General features: G+C 50.8%; 1 protein-coding gene across 1 annotated transcript; it reads left to right on the top strand.

Moving 5' to 3' along the window:
• Nucleotides 1-93: 93 nt before the first annotated feature.
• Nucleotides 94-19,289, top strand: COG7 (component of oligomeric golgi complex 7). The gene is made up of 17 exons (XM_064153298.1): nt 94-344; nt 1,273-1,421; nt 1,918-2,034; nt 2,364-2,532; nt 4,195-4,277; nt 5,036-5,158; nt 6,997-7,195; nt 9,204-9,331; nt 10,233-10,387; nt 11,520-11,636; nt 12,526-12,591; nt 13,261-13,447; nt 14,428-14,568; nt 14,959-15,042; nt 16,806-16,920; nt 17,448-17,591; nt 18,972-19,289. Exons 1-17 carry the CDS (start codon nt 179-181, stop codon nt 19,136-19,138), a joined length of 2,310 nt encoding a protein of 769 aa, XP_064009368.1. The 5' UTR covers nt 94-178; the 3' UTR covers nt 19,139-19,289.
• Nucleotides 19,290-20,817: the final 1,528 nt, after the last annotated feature.

Here is a 20,817-nt window from a genome sequence, read left to right as displayed (position 1 = left end):
GGCGCCGGCCGTGCGGAGCCATGACCGGCACTGACGCGGCGCGGCTACGGCGGCCGGCAGGGCTGTGCTACGGCGGCCGGCAGGGGCCCGTCCGCGCCTTTCCGGGTGCGCCGCGCAGCCGGTGCCGCCGTGGCCGCTCTGTGCCTGCGGGCTGCGGGCCCGGTGCCGAGCGGCAGCGATGGATTTCTCGCGGTTCCTGTCGGATGACTTCGAGGTGAAGAGCTGGGTGAACGCAGCCTTCCGGGCCGTGCAGCAGGAGGCCCCGGGCAAGGTGGACGCCCACGCCGCTACCCTGGTGATGAAGCTGCAGCTCTTCATCCAGGAGGTCAACAACGCCGTGGAGGGTAAGGCGGGCGGCGGGGTCGGGGTCCCCGGGGGTGTCTCTTCGCTGACCCGTGAACGTGTCAGGCAGGATCCGGTGGGTGAATTCGTTCCGTTCTTCTCTCTCTGCGTACTGGTGTGTCCTGACGAGTCTGTTCTGAGCGCTGGGAAGCAGCTGCCCCGGCCCGGGGGGGTTTAGATTGGACTTGAGGAACAATTTCTTCCACTTGAGGGCTGTCAAGCCCTGGCTTAGGCTTGTCAGGGCAGTGGTAGAGTCCCTGTCCCTGGGTCAGTTTCAGAGCTGTGGAGATGTGGCGCTAAAGGCCATGGTTCAGTGGTGACCTGGCAGTGCTGGGGTAACGCCTGGCCTCCAGGACCTTAAAGGGCTTCTCCAACCTGGAAGACAAAACATGTATTTGAACTTTAAAGGTCCTGCTGAAGTTCTGTTGTTTGGCACTTTGTTGGTTGTTTGGGGGGGGGTTAAGTGTTGGCTATTAATGTATATGTTTAGCCTGGAGAAGAGGAGGCTCAGGGGTGATCTTATTACTGTCTACAACTACCTGAAGGGGCATTGTAGCCAGGTGGGGGTTGGCCTCTTCTCCCAGGCAACCAGCAATAGAACAAGGGGACACAGTCTCAAGTTGTGCCAGGGTAGGTATAGGCTGGATGTTAGGAAGAAGTTCTTGACAGAGTGATTTCCCATTGGAATGGGCTGCCCAGGGAGGTGGTGGAGGCACCGTCCCTGGGGGTCTTCAAGAAAAGCCTGGATGAGGCACTTAGTGCCATGGTCTGGTTGACTGGATAGGGCTGGGTGCTAGGTTGGACTGGATGATCTTGGAGGTCTCTTCCAACCTGGTTGATTCTATGATTCTATATGACTTTTGAAACACCTCTTGCTTCCCTGCAAGGCTTCTCAGTGCCTCCTCAGTGTCCCCCGTGGTGTTCCCACAGAAACAAGCCATCAGGCTCTCCAGAACATGCCCAGAGTCCTCCGGGAAGTGGAAGTCTTGAAGCAGGAGGCAACATTCCTGAAGGAGCAAATGATCCTTGTGAAAGAAGATATCCAGAAATTCGAGGAAGACACAGCCCAATCAATGCAGGTGAGGCCTTGTCTTACTTTGGGTTCACCTGCAACTTGTGAAGTTTTGGTCTCTAGACCTGTTCATAGTAAACAATCTCGTGTACTCAAGGCAGACTAAACCACTTCTTTTAACATTAGAACAGTGGGAAGCTGTGACACAGACCAGAGTAACCTGCATTTCCTTCAGGGCAGCTCATCAGGTTTCACTTCAAAGTTGCTGTCACCTAGCTGGGGCCTCTGATTTCTGCCCAGATTTCTGCCTGTTGGCAGCTGGGGTGTGTGGCAAAGTGGATACTGAAAGTCCAAATCCAGAATTCAAGCTAAGCTTTAGTTCTTTGTCTTTGGAAGTTGACTTAATATCTCAAGCTCTCTCAGCCACCTCCTTCCTCCTTGTAATAGCTTGATCTTTTCACCCAAACTCTGATATCCAACCCCAAACTAGCTCCCATGTTCTGAGTTTCTACAGCAAGCATCTTGTAGGTCAATGTGCAGCATGAGTTATGCTTTTTCTTCAGGTGCTGGTGGAGATTGACCGAGTGAAGTCCAGGATGCAGCTGGCTGCTGAGTCGCTTCAGGAAGCTGACAAATGGAGCACGCTGAGCGCAGACATTGAGGAGACCCTGAAGACACAGGTGGTTACCCTGGTGGTCCTCTGGGGCTTTGGGCTTCAGCTTTCCAAGGAAACCACATTTCAGAGTAGGCCTTGGAAGGGCCTCTTGTGAGGTGGCATTATGAGACATTAGGGCAGGTTACCCAGGGAGGTTGTGGCTGCCCCCTCCCTCTTCAAGGCCAGGTTGGATGAGGCCTTGAGCACCCTGGGCTAGAGGGAGGTGTCCCTGCCCATGGCAGCGGGGTTGGAACTGGATGATCTCTGAGGTCCCTTCCAACCCAAGCCGTTCTGTGAACGGGGCAGTGCTGGTCTGTGAGGCTGCATGGTGAGGAGTTGCTGTGGTGGCTGCAGGACGTGGCTGTGATCTCTGCCAAGCTGACGAGCATGCAGAGCAGCCTGGCCATGCTGGTGGACACCCCTGACTACTCGGAGAAGTGCGTGCACCTGGAGGCGCTCAAGAACCGCCTGGAGGCCATGGCCAGCCCGCAGATCGTGGCTGCTTTCAACTCCCAGGCCATAGGTCAGTAACTCTGGGTGTCCCTCTCAGTGCAGACTTTGCTGACTTTAGAAGTTGGTTGGGGTGTTTGGAGGGGTGAGGGGGGGTTGTGTGCCCTGTGCTCCTTCTGGTGCAGCCAGGTGCTGTGAGCTGTTGTGTGCTCTGCAGCTGCCTTTGATCTTCCTGCAGTTTGAAACTGTGGCCACTGTGGGAACAGGTTAAAACTTGAGCTGGGTTTGTAGGCCGTGTAGATGTGTGAAGTGGAGGAGCTGAGGCAGTGCCCCTGCTGTCATAGTTTAGCTATGCCGTGGGTGCTGTCCAAGTGGGAAGTGCTGCTTCAGTAAGCAGAAGGCCTCTGGCTTTGCGTTATCAGAGTGCTGCTGGGCATTTCTGTTCCTGCCTGGCTTATAATCAAGATGAAAATTGGTTTGGAAAGGTTCCGAGTCCTCACTGCCCTGAAAAAGCTATTTTATAAACTCTCCTCTAGAAAATTTGACTCCTTGGGCTGTTTCTTGTGCTCCTCCTTCCCTTTCCTACTGTCACAGCACTTAAAACGTTCTTTGTGGTTGTTGCTGCATCTCATCTGAGTGCATCTTGAGGTCCCAGTGAGGATCTGGGACTGCTCCTGCTGCCCAGCAGCCTGCAGTTCTTGTCTGTGCGAGAGCACAGTACAGCAGAGACCGAGCACCTGGAGGAAGCAGAAGAGGGAAGAGCTCTGTGCTGTGCTCACTCCTCTGCATAGATCTCTCTCCTCTCTCCTGTTACTCTTGTGGCTTCACCTTCACAGCAGGTCCCCCAGTTTTTTTTCTGCTGTCACAGTGCACTGCCCTTTACAGACAAGGCAAAAGGTGATGTTTTGGGACATTCCTTTGCTGTGTGAATTCTCCACCAAATGAACCCCAGAGGTGCAGGGGGGCTGCTGGCGGAGGCCCTTTGTTGTGGCATTCACATTAATTCACTTCCAGCTCTGTTTGCATCTCTGTGAAAGTTAGATCTGGGCACATGGACACCTGGGCTTTTTTTGCCACTGAAGAGAGCAGCTCTGCTTACTGTGAAGTTGTGTTTTGTCTTGAGTCTAGCTCATATAAATGTAATGCAGGTCCACGGACATGTACCCAGAGAGGCTGTTGGGTGACTGCCACTGCTGGAGGGCACTTCAGGTTACCTGGTGTGCTGGTTCCTGGGTGCTGTTTACTGAAATCAAGTCTCATTCCTAATTTCTCTAACCCCAGGTGTATTGTGTAGATAGATCTTGCAGTACAAGCCAGACTCTTGAGGAGGCTGGCTTTCAGAGCTTTGTGCCAGAGGTGTACCATTAGTTACCTCAAGTGGTGAAAGCAAGGCTGAGGACTTCATGGGGTGTGTTTTGTAGGTAGCAGCTTGTCGCTGGCAAATAATTCTTTCCTTCTAGGAAATGCTCTGCTTTACCTGGCTTGAGTACTAAATTTGCTGGTTAAGAAGTTAAATTTGGGAAGTTGAATCCCTTCCTGTGAGCTCTTGTTGGTGTCTGAGAGTGGGCTTTAGGTGGCTGTGCTGCTGTCTGAACAGAGAAGCAAACAAGAGGTGACAGTGTGTCCTGTACAGGACACTGTGCGTTCTCTCTCAAGAGAAGAATTCTCTTGCTCTGGCTCAGGGCTCACCCTCAGCTTTCAGTCTGTTAACTGCCTGTTGTCTTCTTTTCTTTAGAGCAGGCAAAAACCTTTGTTAAAGTCTTCACTGAAATCGATCGGATGCCCCAGCTGCTCGCTTACTACTACAAGTGTCACAAGGTCAGTGCCGTGGGAACGTCTGGATGTGAGGAATGCAGGCTGGAATTCTTGTTTGGCCTGGGCTGCAGAGGGAGCTGCTGCATCATGTTTTACCTTCCTTCCTGGGAGGACGATGGGACCTCCTCCAGGTTTCGTTCTCTGACTTCTCTTTCTGGCTCTGAGCAGCCTTGGTGATTCCCAGGGAGGGATTCTCTTTCCAGGACTTTGTGTCCCTCTTGCAGCAGACACAGGAGAACTGAGTTCTGCTTCTCTGTACCTTCTGCTTTTGCTTTACTTTTCTTGGATGTGGCTGTGTCAGCAATAACTTCATTGCTGCAGCTTGCCAGCTGCTGCCTTCTGTAAACTCTTTTCAGGTAAGATTAAAAGTTGGAATTCCAGACAGTTCTGGAGCCATAACCTGATCCTCACATTTCTCTCATGACTGTGACTTTTGAGGATTAAGTTCAAGGCTGGGGCTTGCCAAGTATTTCAGCTATGATGTGGAGGTATCAGTTACAGTCTCATTTTATGAGTTAAATACCAATGTTAATTAAATCTTTGACTTGTGCAAGAAGCCTTCAGCTTCCCGCTGCAAGCCCTTTCCTTCTGCACTGCTGAATGACAGCAGAGTGCTGTGCTGAGAGGTGGGTGAGGAGCAAGGGTGGACAGTGTGCTGTAGCCAAAGTGCTTTGCATGGGGAGTCCCTGGTGTGGCAGGGCAGGAGCCAGCTCTGTGCGCTGCAGCTTCTCCTCTCAGGATGGTTCTTTTCTCCCCGACAGGTGCAGCTGGTGGCAGTGTGGCAGGACCTGTGTCAGAGCGACTTGAGCCTCAACCACCAGCTGACTGAACTGTATGATACTCTCCTTGGCAGCTGGCACTCACAGCTGCAGTGGGCCACACAGGTGCAGTGACTGTTTGGTACTGGTGCAGGGGTAGGAGACACTGAGCAGACCCCTCTTGGTTGCCACAGAGCTGAGAGCAGCTCCTCAGTGCTCACTCTTTGTGCCTTAGCAGTGCAAGGCAGGGCTTGCAGCCTGCTTTATCTCATGTCCAGCTCCCCCAGACAAGGTTTTATTTCTGCTGCTCTTCCACTAGCAAGGTTGCTGTGTTATTGCCATTAAAGCTGCTCTATCACTTTCATCTCTATCTTAAGTTAAATCTAATTTGTTGGTGTTGCAAATGTGTTCTGTTGCAAGACATTTGAAATGCCTGAACTGCTTTATCACATGGCCTGGAGGAAACCCTCAAGGTCGTCACTCTCTGTAAGATGTCTGAGGGCTTCTGCTGTCACCCCTTGCAGTCTGTGTGCTTGTTTGTCCTGCCAAGAATAGCCCAGGACCCAAACCACTTATTGTCCTGTAGTGAAATGAAGAAATGAGTTCAGTTGAGCCTGTAAGAGGTTTTCATCCATGAAGGGTAAGAGATTCTTATCTCCATATGCAGCCTGGTGCAGGCAGCAGGCCTGTGCTGCAGAGGAATTCAGGCTTCCCTTGAAATGTATTTTTTCTGCTTAATGATTCGATGTGAGTTACAGGTCAGATGGCAGTTTACATTTCAGCAGAGATTCTTTGCACAGGGGGTTGTGGGAGCCAAGTGGCATGTGGAGCAAAGCTCATGGCACTCAGTCTCTTGTGCTGCTTCTGCTCTCGAAAGAATTCCTGGGCCTTTTTCACCACAATTCCAGCTGGCAAAGCAAACAAGTGAGAAGAGCTGACAAGCCACAGCAGAAGGCTAGTACCACATTTGGTACTAGTGGAGTTTTGTGGTGCCTGTAGATAAAGGCTCCCAGCTGGTTGTGGTCTCTCTGGCCTCCCCAGTGCTGACCCCTGCCCCCCGTTCGCAGCCACTGGGCTCAGGCTGCAGCAGCAGCTCTACAGAAGAGTGTCTTTGTCTTTTACCAGTGGAGGTGTCTTTTCCAACACTCCTGTGTAACCTGAGTGGCCTGCTTTGGAGGTTTCCACACTGCTGCAGTGCCTGTCTTCTGCTGAATTCAGCTTTGCACCTCTTCTCTATGTTCTAGGTATTTGGTTGCTGTATTCAGAGCAGTGAGTTTGTACTGACCTAGACCTTTGTAAGCAGTCTGTCCTGTCTGCTAGGTCAGGGAGACTCTTGCTCTCTTACCAGATCTCTTTTGGGTCTTGTGAGGTTTTTCAGATTTGGTTTTGTTCCTTTTTGGGAGCTCCTGTTATCTGAGGACTCTGATCTATTAGTGCACAAAATGTCATCTCCTTGATCTGTACATCACTATAGGAATAGAAAGAAGCACAAACCTAGCACAATTTTCACTGCTGGATGTGAAAAAGTCCAGGTGGGACTGCTGCTGCTTCCTCTCCCAACTTTGATTCCCTGCCTCTCTGCTGACACCTGCAAACCTGTCTGTCCTGCCTCTTCTGTCCCTTGGTTTAAGCAGCCCAGGTCTCTGTGGCAAGGTGATCTGGGAGGCTGCAGTGGCTGTGACTGCCCCAGGATGGGTGCTGCTTCTGCCAGCAGGGCAGCAGCTGAAGGGCCAAAGAAGGTGTCAGACTCTGGACAGACAGTCTGACAAATGTGCTGAGGGATGTGGTTTATCACCAGACTTGGTAGAGTTAGAGAATGGTTTGAAGGTCCATGATTCCAGGACCTGCTCAGTCTGGACTGTCAGTGCTTTTGAGACAGAGACCTGTGGTTTGGTGGCGCCCTCTGGAAGCTGCTGCCTGGGCTGAGGTAATGTGCTTTGCTAAGAGCCTTTCTGCTACCACAGGTTTTCAAGAACCCCCATGAAATCGTGACTGTGCTGCTGATCCAAACTCTGGGAGCGTTGGTGCCTTCCATCCCTGTCTGCCTCAGCACTGCCCTGGAGAGAACAGGTCAAGAAACCAAGCTGAGCAAGCTGCTGGAGCTCTACGGTGCCACCGCCCACTTCGCCAGAGGGCTGGAAGTAGCCATGCTGTCAAACCTGAGTAAGGCCCTGCCCTGCAGCTTGTCCTTCTGCCCTGCAGCTTGTCCTTCTGTCCTCTCAGCTCCTCTGCAGAGCTCCACTGGGGAGTTTGTTCATCTGTACTTGATGTGAGGGATTCTCTCTGCAGTGCTGACCAGTGAGGTGGCATCTGCACCTCTGTGTATCTCATACTGCAGGTACTGGCACAGTGCTGGAGGAGCTGCCTGGAGCAGGCCCCTTCTGAGCACACTTGCTGTCAAGGGTAAATAGTGCCTAGCACTCTGCCTTTTACAGGCACTGCTCTTTCTTGTAACAGATGAGGAAATGTCTCTTGGGAAGCTACCTGTGGAACCCATTGTGAGGGATCACAAAGCATAAAAGTTGAGAAGTTTCCTGGAGTCAAGTCACACCTTGCTGAACAAGAGGAAACTTGCCTGAGAGCTGCAGCCCTGGGATGCTGACAACTTCTTCTGTAGCTTTTCTTTGTGGCTTTTGTTTCAGCCAAGTGAAAATTGAGAGACAGGGATTCCTTCTTGACCCTTGGTAGTTCACTCCTTAGCAGCATCCTTGGTGTTGAGCTCGAGATGTAACCTGTGCTTTCCTTACCCTGCAATGTTTGTCTTCTCATTTTGGTCATGGCTTGATGAATAATTCCCACAAACCACAAAGCAGGGAGGTGCTGTGTTTACACAGCTTTCTGCCTGGCTTGAGCTATTGGCTATTTATAGTCCTTTATTAATCTGGAAGGGCCCTTTCAATGACCAGGGCACGAGAAAATCCTAAATTAACTCTAATGGAGCATTCCTAATGCTGTTTCCTGCCTTTGCTTCCTCATAACGTTGTGTGGAACTATTGAAATCCTGATTTTTCCTTATCATGGAAATGATGATTTTGGGGCAGTCTGAGTGTCTCTCTGTCTGGTTTTGTGGATACTGTGACAGGAGGCTCCTGCCAGCCGTTCCCTGGCCTTGGCTCAGCTTCATTTGTTGTTTGTAATAGAAATGATTAAAGAGGACTTGGAAAATCCCTGTCAAATTGTGGCAGTGCTGCTCCACTATTAGCTGAGTGTGTTAAAAATCAAGCCAACCAAAAACCTGATTTCCCTCTCTTTTGTGTGTGGGAAGATGTTTGGGAAGAGAAGCATCTCAAGAATGGGAAGGCCAAGTGAGTAAGCAGGGCAGAGACAAACCAGTTCCTGTGTTTGTGGATGGATTCAGTTATGATTCAGAGGATAATTCAGGTTGGAAGGGACCTCAGGAGATGCTCCAAGCAATGTCTGCTGTGAGGTCAGACCACATTACCCAAGGTGCTGTCCAGTCTGGTTTTGAGTATACCCAGGCATGGAGCTAGCACAGGCTGTGAACAACCTGCTCCATGGCCTGGCTGTCCTTGGGCTGTAAAGGTTTCTGCTTACAGCCAGGGCTGAAAGGAATCTTGGCTTGCTGCTAGTCTGGGTTTTGCAAAGCTTCATGATAGCAGCTGGTGGTGGCCAGTTCTGATTTGAGGAATTCAGACCTGCTCTGGGTTTGGGTTTGCAGGTCCACGCTCAGCACCATGGCACTGAAATGCTGACTTCATGGTCCACATTCAGCTTTGGCTGATGGAGCCCAGGGAGTAGCAGTGCTGAGTGAATTGAGTTGGTGTCAGGTGTTTAAAGCATGGCTCAGGCTTTGTGATAAACGAGGCTGTTGAAGCTGTGGCAGTGAAGTGTTTCACTTCTCCAGTGGTTTCAGTACTTCCCTTCTGCTGTAGGTTGGAAATTTGCACAGCTTGCACAGTTTGTCAGCCAAGCTGTTTGGGAGCAGTGAGTGATCATTTTCTTGAGGCACTTGTTGAAGTAGAACATCTTTGGTTTAGGAAGCAGGCAGAGATAATAACCTTGGTGTTGAAAAACGTCTGTTGAGACTGAGAGCTGCTGGGCCACCTTCCAAGCCTTTGTGGGCAGCGTGCTCGAACTGAACAGTTACTGCTTGGAGCTGTTGTAGTAGCATGTTCACCCATTTGTAAACTACACATCTGTTTCCTTATAGAGGAGCAGAACCTGGTGAAAGTGACAGAACTGGTGGATGCAGTCTATGGTCCATACAAGCCCTACCAACTTGAGTATGGAGACCTGGAAGAAGAGAATCTCCTCATCCAGATCAGTGCAGTGCCCTTGGTAATGCCCCAGTCATTTTTCAGCCACACAGGGAGAGGCTTGGAGCTTCTCCAAGCACAGGGGTCCGTGTCCTGGTTGTTACTCTCTTTCCTCCCCCAGACTTTGGTCCTGTGTCCTCTCTGCAGAGTATTTTGTGCTGTTTGTTTGTTTTTCTAAGAAACCATTTCAGCAGCCCCATCAGGTTAGAGGTACCCTTCTTCTTCTCCCAGTAACCTGCATGGTGTGGATCTGCTGGAGAATTTAACCAAATATGGCTGGCACAGAATCCTAAAATTGGTTGGGTGGACAGGACCTTAAAGATCATCCAGTGCCATCCCCTTGTTCTGGGCAAAGACATCTCCAACTAGATCAGGTTGCTCAAGGGCCTTGTCCAACCTGTCCTGGAACACTTCTACACTTGGAGCCTCTGGACAACCACCCTCATGGGGAAAGATTTCCTCCTAAATGTCCAGCTTTGGTCCAGCTTCTCCCAGTTGGAACCTCTCACCCCTTGTCCTGTTACTCCATGCCTTTGTACAGAGTCCCTCTCTAGCTCTCCTGGAGCTCCCTTCAAATCCTGGAGGGCTGCTTTAATGTCTCACTGGAGCCTTCTTTTCTGCAGGTGAAGAAGAGCTTGCTTCAGGTTCAAAAGAATGAATTTATCAGGAACAGGATCTGGGGGAGGAGAGCCCTTTCTGTAGGCTCTGGTGCTGGCAGCAATGCCTTCCCTTGCAGCCCTGGTAAACAGAGGCTTTGGCAGCCTGGCTTTGGGTAACAGCCACTGCACAGGAGGGTGGAAGCTTTGTTCTGCCTTGAGTGTTTCACAAGACCTGAGGATACTGAGAGAAGGATGTGTTGCACAAGACTGTCTTTTCTCTCTGGAAGAGGAATCAGACTGAACTTTGTCATTGTTGTTATTTAGGAGCATGGGGAAGTGATTGACTGTGTCCAGGAACTGAACCACTCAGTCAGCAAACTCTTCAGCCTGGCCTCTGGAGCTATCGACAACTGTGTTCAGCTGACTGATGGCCTGGGAGCGTGTGGGCTCCTCAAGGCCCTGAAGGCTCTCTTCACAAAGTAAGGTGCTTGTAATGACTCTGCTGCCTTATCCTAAAGGAGCAACAAGGCAGCCTGTGCACAGGGTGACTTTGTGCATAAAAAAACGAGGGCAGAAAGTGTCTATGAGCAGCTGTGACTCACTGATGGCCTCTCATAGCTTCAGCCAGTCAGGGTCTGTTTTCTAGGGGAAAGTAGAAGCTCTGATGGCTACATTGAAGACTTTTCTCAGCTGTTTACTACTTGAGCTGAGTGTTCATTTCTAATAAGTATTCTTGGAGGCAAAAATGCTTTCCAAACCAGGATAAGCCAAAGACAGATGAGGCTCATGAAAGTAGATCCCAGTGGGGAGATGCTGGGACAAGCGACTGCCTTCAGAATTTACCTGTAAGTGCAAGATGTTCCAGTGAGTGGGGTTCACTCTAAGTTCTTGTCTTAAATCCTGACTGCCAGCCTGCTCAGATGGCATTCCAGTACTGGCTGCCTCCTTGTTCTTTCCTGATACCAAAAGAGCTGCTCACAAGTTATAAATCAGATTGTTCCCGCACTGCCCTGTGGGAAAGGGGAAGTGGGAAGCTGAGTGCTCTGAGCTGTGAGCTTTATAGGCAATTACAGCCTGAATGCCTCCAGCTTATGGGCATTATCTGAAAAAAAAAGAGGGGGTGGAAAACAAAATGTTCTCCTTTTTATCCATGTTCTCATCTGGGGAGTAGCTGGGAAAACAAATTCATGAGATTATTGTCACCGTGTTCCTGGAGTAAGGGCCAGATGATGGAGTAGCAGTGACCCCATAAACCTTTTTCAGGTCTTTCCTAGGAGATGTGATTAGTGTAGTGGTAACAACACCACCTTGCTCACACCTTCTGCTGGAAGTGGAGAGCTGCTAGTAACTCCTGTGCAGCAAATATAAGTGCACACAATTCCTGCTGCTCTAGGGTGACTCTGTGTCTCAGTGTCTCAGCTTGAGAGGGCTGTGGCTAATCAGTTCTGCACATACCTGTGCCTGGACCAGGACAGGAGTGTCTCTTGTGAACCCTCTCCCTTGTAACATTTCTGGTTCTTCTTTGATCCTAAATGAGCAAGCTGGAGGAGTGCTGATCTCCATCCTGTTCTCTTATGCTGGTGCTTGTCTCTTCTCCACCCTTCATGGCAGGTACACATCTGACTTCACAAACACCTTGCAGTCTATACGGAAGAAATGCAAACTGGATGATGTCCTCTCAGAGTCCCTTTTCCAGGAGGACTGGACTGCATTCCAAAACTCTGTCCGGTAAGGGGGATCCTCCTTTTAACCTGGCCCAGAACTCACTTCTGTATCCAAGGGCAAAGAGAATGATTTGGGATCACTTTACACAAAGTTCTTGGTGCAGAATGCAGAGCTGCGCTCACTTGGCTGCAGTGCTGCTGGGAGCATTGCTGTTGCTGCCTGGGTTTCAGGTTGCTGCTGGCACAGTTTGTTCTGGGAGGCTTCCCACCCTGTCTGGAGCAAGGCTGCAGGTTACTGTCACCTGAAACTTGGGAAAGAACAACCCCAGGTATCACTATAGGTTGGGGACTGACCTGTTGGAAGGCAGTGAAGGAGAAAATGATCTGGGGGTCCTAGTGGATGGGAGGTTGACCATGAGCCAGCAATGTGCTCTTGTGGCCAGGAGAGCCAATGCCATTTTTGGGTGTATTAGAAGGACTGTGGTTAGTAGGTCTAGAGAGGTTCTCCTGCCCCTCTACTCTGCCCTGGTGAGGCCACATCTGCAGTACTGTGTCCAGTTCTGGGCCCTCCAGTTCAAGAGGGACATAGAACTGCTTGAGAGAGTCCACCACAGAGCCACAGAGATGACTTAAGGAATGGAACATCTCTCTTATGAGGAGAGACTGAGGGAGGTGGGGCTGTGCTGCTTGGAGAGGAGGAGCTTTTCCCAGTGACACTGAGCTGGCCTTAGCCATGATGGCAAGAAGCAACCTGTGGATGAGGCCGGTGAGGAAAAAAGTGCAGTTATCAGAAGGGTGCAGAGTTAACTCCTGACAGAAGTGTCCCTTGTGGGCTGTGGTTTGGTTGTGGCAGTCTGTGATGGCTTGGCACGTGTCTGAAATGGGGTGGGGGGGAGGGTCTGGTGTTATCTGCTTCCAATCTCACAACATGTTGTTGTTTTGTTCTTTCCCAGCATAATTACTACTTGTGGTGAGCTCCTTCGTCAGTGTGGAGACTTTGAGCAGCAACTGGCCAACAGGTAAGCACCACTGCCCTTAATTCATGAGCTGTCAGTACCAAGCTGAAGGAAAACAAACCCTGAGGTACTTTGGTTGCGTAGAGCATGGAGGGAACACAGAGTCACTGCCCCTCCTCATCTTCTGAAACGTCAGAGACAGGTCACAACTGTCCCACTCCATCGTGCGCCCCAAGACAGTTGCAGGAATCCTTTTCCTTGGACATTCAGCTGGCTGTGGACTGGACTGCCAGGATGGGGGCAGGCAGGAATTTTCCACCAGATCCTCATGCCCTCTGTGGCAGGGGACATGAATCATTTGCTACAGTGACTTTAGGTGTGCCCCAGCTGATCGATTCCTTGTAACCTGAGGAGCGCTGAGCACAGGCAGCGCAAGGATCTTTTGTTGCTTGTCAGCAGAGCACTGCTCAGCCTCCTCTGCCTTGAAAAGCTTTGGTGGGACTTGAGAGCCTGTGCTCTGTACAGGGCACAGTGGCCAGCAGTGCCCCCGAGGCTGGGCTTCTTGTGTTTGCTGCTTTTTCTGAGAGCATGATCCTGTCTCCTTCAGCTCAGTATTTGTGCAGTTTGGATTTGCACAGCTGATGTGTGAGCTGGCTGTGATTAATGTCTGCCCTCAGTGAATGCTCCTTCCCTTGAAGTGACACAAAGTGATTTCTGTGTGCTTTTCTGCAGGATTCTATCCACTGCTGGGAAGTATCTCTCAGACTCCTACAGCCCTTGTAGCTTTTCTGGCTTCCAGGATGCCAGCTCTGCAGAGAAGAAGAGCTCAGTGAGGAACCCCTGGCAGGAATACAATTATCTTTTGAAGGAGAACCCATCTGAGCATGCCAGCCTCATGGAGACACTTTACACTCTGAAGGTAGCCCTGGTGCATAGGAGAGCTTCCCTCTGCCACAGGGTGTTGCTGGACCCACATTTGGTAGCTGAGAGTGGGATTCCCCTGGGAGCTGATGATGTTTTCATCCCAAGCTGCAGCCCTTTGGCAGGCTGTGTGCCAGGTCTTCCACAGAGACACTGACTGATCCTCAGAGAGTGGAAATGTCCAAACCCAGGAGATCTGGGCTCCTTCCATCTCTCTCCAGATCTTGGCTGTGTTTTATGAACAGGTCCTTACCAGGTCAGCTGAGGGACATTTTTGCCACAGTACACAAGAGGAAGGTTGTGGTGGAGCTGTCTCAAGTTCTGGAGCCCACACAGTGTCCCTTCTACACTCTGCTGCCATAGCCATTCCAAGAGGTGTTTCTGCAGGGCCATCCATGTGTGCATCCGTGAGCAGGGTACAATGGCTCCAGATATCTTCTTGGGCATCTTAAGTTCTGTTTGCCATTACTGGTCACATGCAGTGGTGAAGTCAAGGTTGTGAGCTGTGTCTCATTTCTTCAGTACATTTTGATTTCCTTTGCACTTCACTTGCCTTCAGCTCGTGCGAGCTCTGCCGTCAGTGTTAAATGTTGGACACTAAGTCATTGCTAAACAGTCAGGTTCCACAAGTCCTCTTCTTACTTTCATTCCATGCAGGACTCACTTAGCTGTGTCCCTCCAGCACCTGGCAGTTTTTCCATCTCCCCTGCAGGTTCCTTGGTGTCCAGCCTGTACTGGTGCCTGGTATGGCTGGAATGTGGTGCTGATTCTTTGTCCCATATTTTGGGGGGGCAGTGTGCAGCTTCCACCTTCAGTAGCTGGTTGGAATTAAGCATCCTAAAGGGTAGGAGCTGTGCCACTGCAGAGGAAAGCTCTGTCATGCTAGGATGGGGTAACAGAGACTTGGCTAAGGACATTAGCAGAGCTCCTCTGTGGTCAGTGTGATGAGCTCTGTGTGCACTTGTCTCTGTGTGGCAGGAAAAAGGCACAAGCAACTACAACCTGCTGTCCTCCGCGCGCGCTGCCCTCAGCCGCCTCAACCAGCTGGCTCACCACCTGGCTTTTGACTCCGTTTTCCTTCGCATCAAACAGCAGCTCCTGCTGGTTCCAAAGATGGAGGTGAGCAAAGGGTCCATCAGCTGATTTATCCCTGGAATCCCTCAGGGTGGGATAGAGCTGCTGTAATTCCTCCCTCTGATTCGCTCTGGCCCTTTGCGTCTTCCATGAGCGGTGCTGGGCAGAAGGTTCATCCACAGCTGTGTTTGCAGGCTCTGGTGGCTGTTGGAGGTGTCACTGTCCCTGTCTGTGAGCATCTGTTTCCACAGGGAGCTGTGTGAATGTCTTGGATCTGAGAGTGGGCAAGGGAAGCTATTTACTCACCACCTATATTCTGCCCCCTAGAAATGCTTGAGCAGTCAGAGTTTGTGTCACTGAATGTCCCCTTACTCTAATGCAAATAGACTCCAAGCTCCACAAAGTCAGATTCATTCTTCACTTTTCCCCTCCCAGGGCTGGAATTCTGGTGGCACTGGTGAGACCCTGACAGATGACCTGCCAAACTTCAGCCTGACTCCTCTGGAATACATCAGCAATGTAAGAGCGCACAGGGGTGGTCACTGGAGCCCAGTGCTTGGGGAGTCCCTTGGATGCTTCCTCAGTCCTTTGTGAAACCCTAGCACTTGTTACAGTTGTTTGGTGATCGTGGTGCAGTCCTCATCAGCTGGGTTCTGCCATTCTTTGTAGCCTCTCTGAAATCCCTGTCACGTTGTGGGGTAGCAAAAGGCCATGGGGAGGACAAGGAGAGTTTCTTCCCTAGTGAACTGCACAGCTCACAGTGTGTGACTCTGGAGTGGGAAATGCCAGCTCCTGTCTGCAGTGCTCAGTGCTGAGCATGTCTTCATTACGCAGCTTATGGAGCAGAGAAGTTCCTGATGTGTGCTGGAGTGATTTAATCAAGCTAGGAAATCTAAAAAGCCTTGAGCTCTTGTCCCTCTAATCCCCATGTGACTATGGTGTCTCTTTCTGAAGGTGTAACAATGAAACCTTTCTGGCAGTGGAGGAGGAGAAGGAGCCCTTCATTCCTTCTGCCTACACATTCCTCCCATTCTCCTGATTGGTCTTGCAGGCTGCTGCCAGATTTGCAGTTCAGATACTCCCTGTTAGCTGCTATTATTATTTCAATCCAAAGTATAAACTAATTAGCAGGCTTTTTATCTTACTCTCATTCTGTGCATCATACAGGGAATGGATTTTTCAAGGCTAGGCTGCAACCAAAAGCTTCTGATATTTTGGTTTCCTCTGGTTTATGGCCTACAAATGGTTACACTCTGTTGTAAAGCTTTTTAAAGAGAGAGAATGCATAGAAGTGGGTAGAAAGTCAACTTATGGGACAATTCTGTCATGGGTAGTTTGAGTTCAGATATCTGAAAGGCTTTTGTGAGGATTAGAAGGCTCATGGACAGTGTGTGAAGCAAAACTTCAAGGGAAGGTTGCTGCTGGTTAACACCATTCACTGAGAGGGATGTGGGTGGTTGGCAAGAGGCTCAATCTGCTCACCTGCCCCTTTCACTGCAGGTTAAGGCTGGGATGCATGACTGAGGCTGTGAGGGATCAAAGGACATTTCTCCTGTCCAAGGCAAAGAAGAACTTCAGGAAATCTCAGATACAAAGCATTTGCTTTCTGACGTCTTTTCAGTTCCAGCCTTTCTCTGCTGTGAATGATCCCTGGGACAGGGCTGAGACGAGGCTTTCTCTTGGGTAGAGCTTGGGAAGCAGCTGATGTGGCCACAGTGCAGGGAGGGTGGTGAGAGCTGAGGAGAGGCTGTTGATGAGTGTGCTGCTTCGTGGGCAGGCAGAGTGCTCTGAACTGTGCCTGACCCTAGGAAGAGCTGTGGCAGCAGATAATCCTTTATCAACAGTGCAGTGTTTGTTGTGTCCTGTAGTTCTGCAGCTCATGCTCCCTATCTTTCTGTAACTCACTGCTGTATTGTCACTTGTTTATGGCTTCCTTCTTCAGCTCTTCTGGGGGCTTCAGCCTCTTAGATTCTTCTCCAGAAAACAAATTGCCAGGAAACACCCCACAGATCAAATCTTTGCTTGGAGCAGCAGCTCTCTGGACAGGTTTTTCTTAGCATGATTATTTCTGTAACTGGTTCTCTGACCTGGTGAAAAATGATCTTTTGTACAGAGTGTAAAGGTGAGGAAAAGCCAGTTTGGTTCTGAGCAAGTGCAGGTTACTGAGCTGCTGCCAAGCTCTCATCCTGCTTTCAGGTGTGGATTACTGCAGGTGACCCCTTTTCTCTAGTAGCACTGGCTTCACATTTGTTCAGTGACTCAGCTCTCTGCTTTTATTCTAGATTGGGCAATACATTATGTCGCTTCCTCTCCACCTTGAGCCATTTGTCACTCAAGAAGATTCCGCTTTGGAGCTGGCATTACATGCTGGAAAACTGCCTTACCCACCAGAGCAAGGTAAGGTGAAACCAAAGGCTTGGAGAGTCTGGGGAAAGCCTTCACCTTCTGACACTGCCTGGGTGTGATATGTTATGGTGACAGAGCTGTTGGAAATCCATTTCCTGTGGTCTAGTCCCGGTGGCTCTTCCAAGAGTCTCTTGGTGGTACACAGGAGGAGCCCCTATGTAATGAGTAAAACCTTCTTGGTTTTGTTGTTAGCTTTATCCATGTAAGTTCAGTGTTCTTAAAACTGCTTTGGGTGCAGGATATGGAGTAGGAAGATTTCAGATTTAGAGCAGTGTTTAATACCCTTGGTGCAGGGAGTGAACAGGAGGTGCCTTGGGTCAGTCCCCAAGCTGTGAAGAGGGCTACTGAACCAACTGGCCTGAAAGACTTCACGGGTTAGCTCGTGTGGCTTCTGCTCCTCACCAGCCTGCCCAGTGGAGTGCATGCCCAGAGCAGCTGGGAGTGCCTGGCAGCTTGCTGAACGGGGAGGCTTGCTGCAGCATTGCCCTCCTGCCAGCTAACCAGAGTTTTCTGCCCAGGGGATGAGTTACCAGAGCTGGACAACATGGCTGACTACTGGCTGGGCTCCATTGCCAGGGCAACGATGCAGACCTACTGCGAGGTCATCCTGCAGATCCCAGAGCTGACAGCACAGTCCACAAAGCAGCTGGCTACTGATATTGGTAAGCTGGCTGCACCCCTGCTGCTCTGGCTGCTGCTGCTCTGGCTTACACTACCATTTAGGGACACTGCAGCCTGAGTTCCTTTTGGTCTGGGACCCAGCATGGTGGCATGATTCTCAGCTTCTCTTCAGCAAAGTCTCCTGTCCCATCCCCCTTGGAGGGGTGACTCTGGTAGGTGCTCCTGATTCTTCACTGCTTTGCATCTCTGGCTGTGGAAGTCAAAGTCCTGGACTGAGGATTTCCTCTCAAGCCAGTCTTGGCAAGAAATGTCTGCAGAATCTTTCCAGCTGTGGCACTGCTCCATGGGGTACACAGCAGGTGCCAGGCTCTGGGGAAGTGCTCTGCTGGCTTCCAAAGGATCAGCTGCCCTCATGGTTAACTTCCCACCTTGGAGCTGCTGGTGACAAAATTGCTGTCACACAGAGGAATTCTCAGCAGCAAAGTGGGAGGTGCTTGGTGCACGTTGTTCAGCTCTGCTTTCTGCCAGACCATCCAGAGTGGCTGAGGGAAGGTTGATGGAAGGCATTGAGGAAGGTGTCCCTGCAGGCTGTGGAGGAGTTGGGCTGATGAAGGTGGCACCTGAAGGCCACTGCAGCTTTTGTAAATGCCACTTAGTCCTTTTCCTGCTGTGGATCATGGGTGCTGATGTCCTTGTGGCCAAGCTTAGGAACAAGGACACAGACAAATCTCATCTCTCTTGAAAGTCTGTTCAAGTGGTGGTGACCTCAGCCTGTACCTTTGGGTTTGGCACTACTGAGAACAAAACTAATGGGTTGAGGGCTGGTGCCTGCATTCTCCCTGGCATCCTTAATTCCCCAGCTGACTCTGGGACAGGCAGATGGAACTGTCTCCTGCCTGCAGCCCTTCTCCTTTGCAGAACTTCTCAGCTTTGCTGCATGCTCTGTCTTTGGAAGTGTCATTGTGATCTTGTGTCTCACTGCTGGGACCAACTGCCCCAAGTTCTGTGCAGCCACTAAAACGTGGCAGAACCTGTCCCAGTCCTCTGGAGGAAGCAGTTGTCCGAGCTGGTGTACAGCAAGCCAAAAATCCACAGCACAGGGATCATTAAGGTGGAAAAGTCCTCCCAGATCAAGTCCAACCTCATCCCTAGCGTTTCCATGACCACTAGACCAGATTCCCAAGTATCACGGCCACACTTTTTTGAACACCTCCAGAGATGGTGACTCCTCCACCTCCCTGGGCAGCCTGTTCCAATGCCTGACCACTCAAAGAAATTGTTCTTCCCAGGCAGTACCATCAGCCCCCAAACACTCTGCTGTGTGCTGTGGTTTGGAGCTGGCAGCGGCAGGTGCCAGCACTGGTGAGGAGTGTGTGGTGCCTGTGAGCTGCTCAGACCCCTGTTTGTCCTTGTCCCTGCAGATTATCTCATAAACGTGATGGATGCCCTGGGCCTTCAGCCATCGAGAGCACTGCAGCACATCGTGGCCCTGCTGAAGGCAAAGCCAGAGGAGTACCGGCAGGCTGCCAAGAGCCTGCCCCGCCGGACAGCCAGCAGCATCGCCGCCATGCGAGGCCTGGAGTGGTAGCTGGGGTGGCCCCGCTCCTGGGCACCTCAAGGGATGAACTGTTGGGGCTGGTTTTCCTTCCCTGTGAGCTTTGCCAGGACAGTGACAGTATCTGTGGGGACTGGGGGAGTTTCTTTCTGAATCACTTTTAATAAATGCCTTTGTCTAGGAAGAGCTTGTTCCACTTGTCCATCTTTAGGAATGAGGATAAGGAGCAGAGGACTGGAGAACCTTCGCTGTGAGGACAGGCTGGGAGAGTTGGGGCTGTTCAGCCCAGAGAAGAGAAGGCTCCAGGGAGAACTTAGAGCAGCCTTCCACTACTTTAGGAAAGCTGGGGAGGGACTTTTGACAAGGGCTGGGAGTGACAGGACAAGGGGCAATGTCTTTCAGCAAGAAGAAGGGAGATTGAGACTGAAGATGAGGAAGAAATTCTTTCCAGTGAGGGTGGTGAGACACTGGAACAGGTTGCCCAGGGAGGTTGTGGCTGCCCCCTCCCTGGAAGTGTTGAAGGCCAGGTTGGATGAGGCCTTGAGCAACCTGGGCTAGTGGAAGGTGTCCCTGCCTGTGACAGAGGGTTGGAACTGGATGATCTTTAAGGTCCCAATCCAGTCTGTGAGTCTGTCAGTCTGTGTCCTACAGCCGAAGTGCCCAAAGATTCTCTGGCTGACCTTGAGTGGGCTGAGCAGTGCTGGCAATGTCCTGCTGATTGCTGGAGAGTTCCTGCTGCACGGCGGTGAGATGAGTGGCTTCTGCAGAAAATTTAATCAATTCTGAATCTCAAATTATGGGGTAGGTGCAGCAAAGATGGGCTGATTGGAGGCTGCTCTACCTGCAGGCAGTCCCCATTGCTCAAGTCTGTCATTACTCGCCGAGTCAAGAAGACAGGCTCCTCAGGTAGGAGATGGGGCAGGAGCAAGCTCAACCCTGAAAGCAGAACCGGTTTTGTTGGTTGCTTCTTGTGCCATTGCTGTTGAAAGCTCCCAAGTGGGTAAGAAACTTAATGGAAGATTGTAAAAGCTGGACCTAAAGAGCTCTGTAAAGCTTTTGTCTGGCCTCAGTCCGCTTGCTGAGGAGAAGCTGGGCAGGATACAAAGAAACCCCAAACCTGGCCTGTTAGATGAAACCTCACAAGCAAACTCCTCTGGTCTGAAGGGGACAAAACGTTCTTTCCCTTTCTGTGTCGGCCTCTGCAGCTTTCTCTTTACCACTAGGGACATTAATCTTCTCCCCGTGTCCTTTGCCTCCTCTTCCCTTAGCTTGCTCCAGGCTGCTCTAACCAGTTTCCAGCCCACTCCACAAACCCTTCTGATCTTTGCTTCATGTTTTTTTTCACCCCTGTCAGCCTCTGTCTTTGGGACTTCTGTCATTCCTTGTCCTGCTCTTGGCACTCTTGGCCCACCATCTTCTCCTCTGGGTGGCTACCTGGCTGCCACAGCTGCTTCTCTGGGCAGTCCCATGTCTGGTTGTCACCCCAGCACCTTCCCAGTGATTTGTAGCTCATAAGGTGCTGATGCAAGCTTGGATTGTACCAGTGCTGTGTTTTCCCAAGTGAAATCGGGTTCCTTTGCTATTCTCAGGTGGACTTTGGTGATGTTTTACTGCCCAGAAGGCAGTCTGGGGAGGTGAGGAGAGCAGAGGTGCTTTGTGAACAATGTTGGGGTTCTCTGGACTGTCTGGGACAGGATTTTCAGTTAGATGTT

The sequence above is a fragment of the Pogoniulus pusillus genome, chromosome 13, assembly GCF_015220805.1.
Source record: "Pogoniulus pusillus isolate bPogPus1 chromosome 13, bPogPus1.pri, whole genome shotgun sequence".
Lineage (NCBI taxonomy): Eukaryota > Metazoa > Chordata > Aves > Piciformes > Lybiidae > Pogoniulus > Pogoniulus pusillus.
The sequence above is the reverse complement of the archived record's forward strand: the minus strand, read 5'-3'. Positions and strand labels throughout refer to the sequence as shown.

Bases quoted from the DNA above. Each gene is read 5' to 3' on its own strand.
- COG7 (XM_064153298.1), top strand. From the start codon at position 179: ATGGATTTCTCGCGGTTCCTGTCGGATGACTTCGAGGTGAAGAGCTGG. The intron at 14,569-14,958 runs GTGAGCAAAGGG...TTCCCCTCCCAG, and splicing joins TGCTGGTTCCAAAGATGGAG to GGCTGGAATTCTGGTGGCAC. The intron at 16,921-17,447 runs GTAAGGTGAAAC...TTTTCTGCCCAG, and splicing joins GCCTTACCCACCAGAGCAAG to GGGATGAGTTACCAGAGCTG.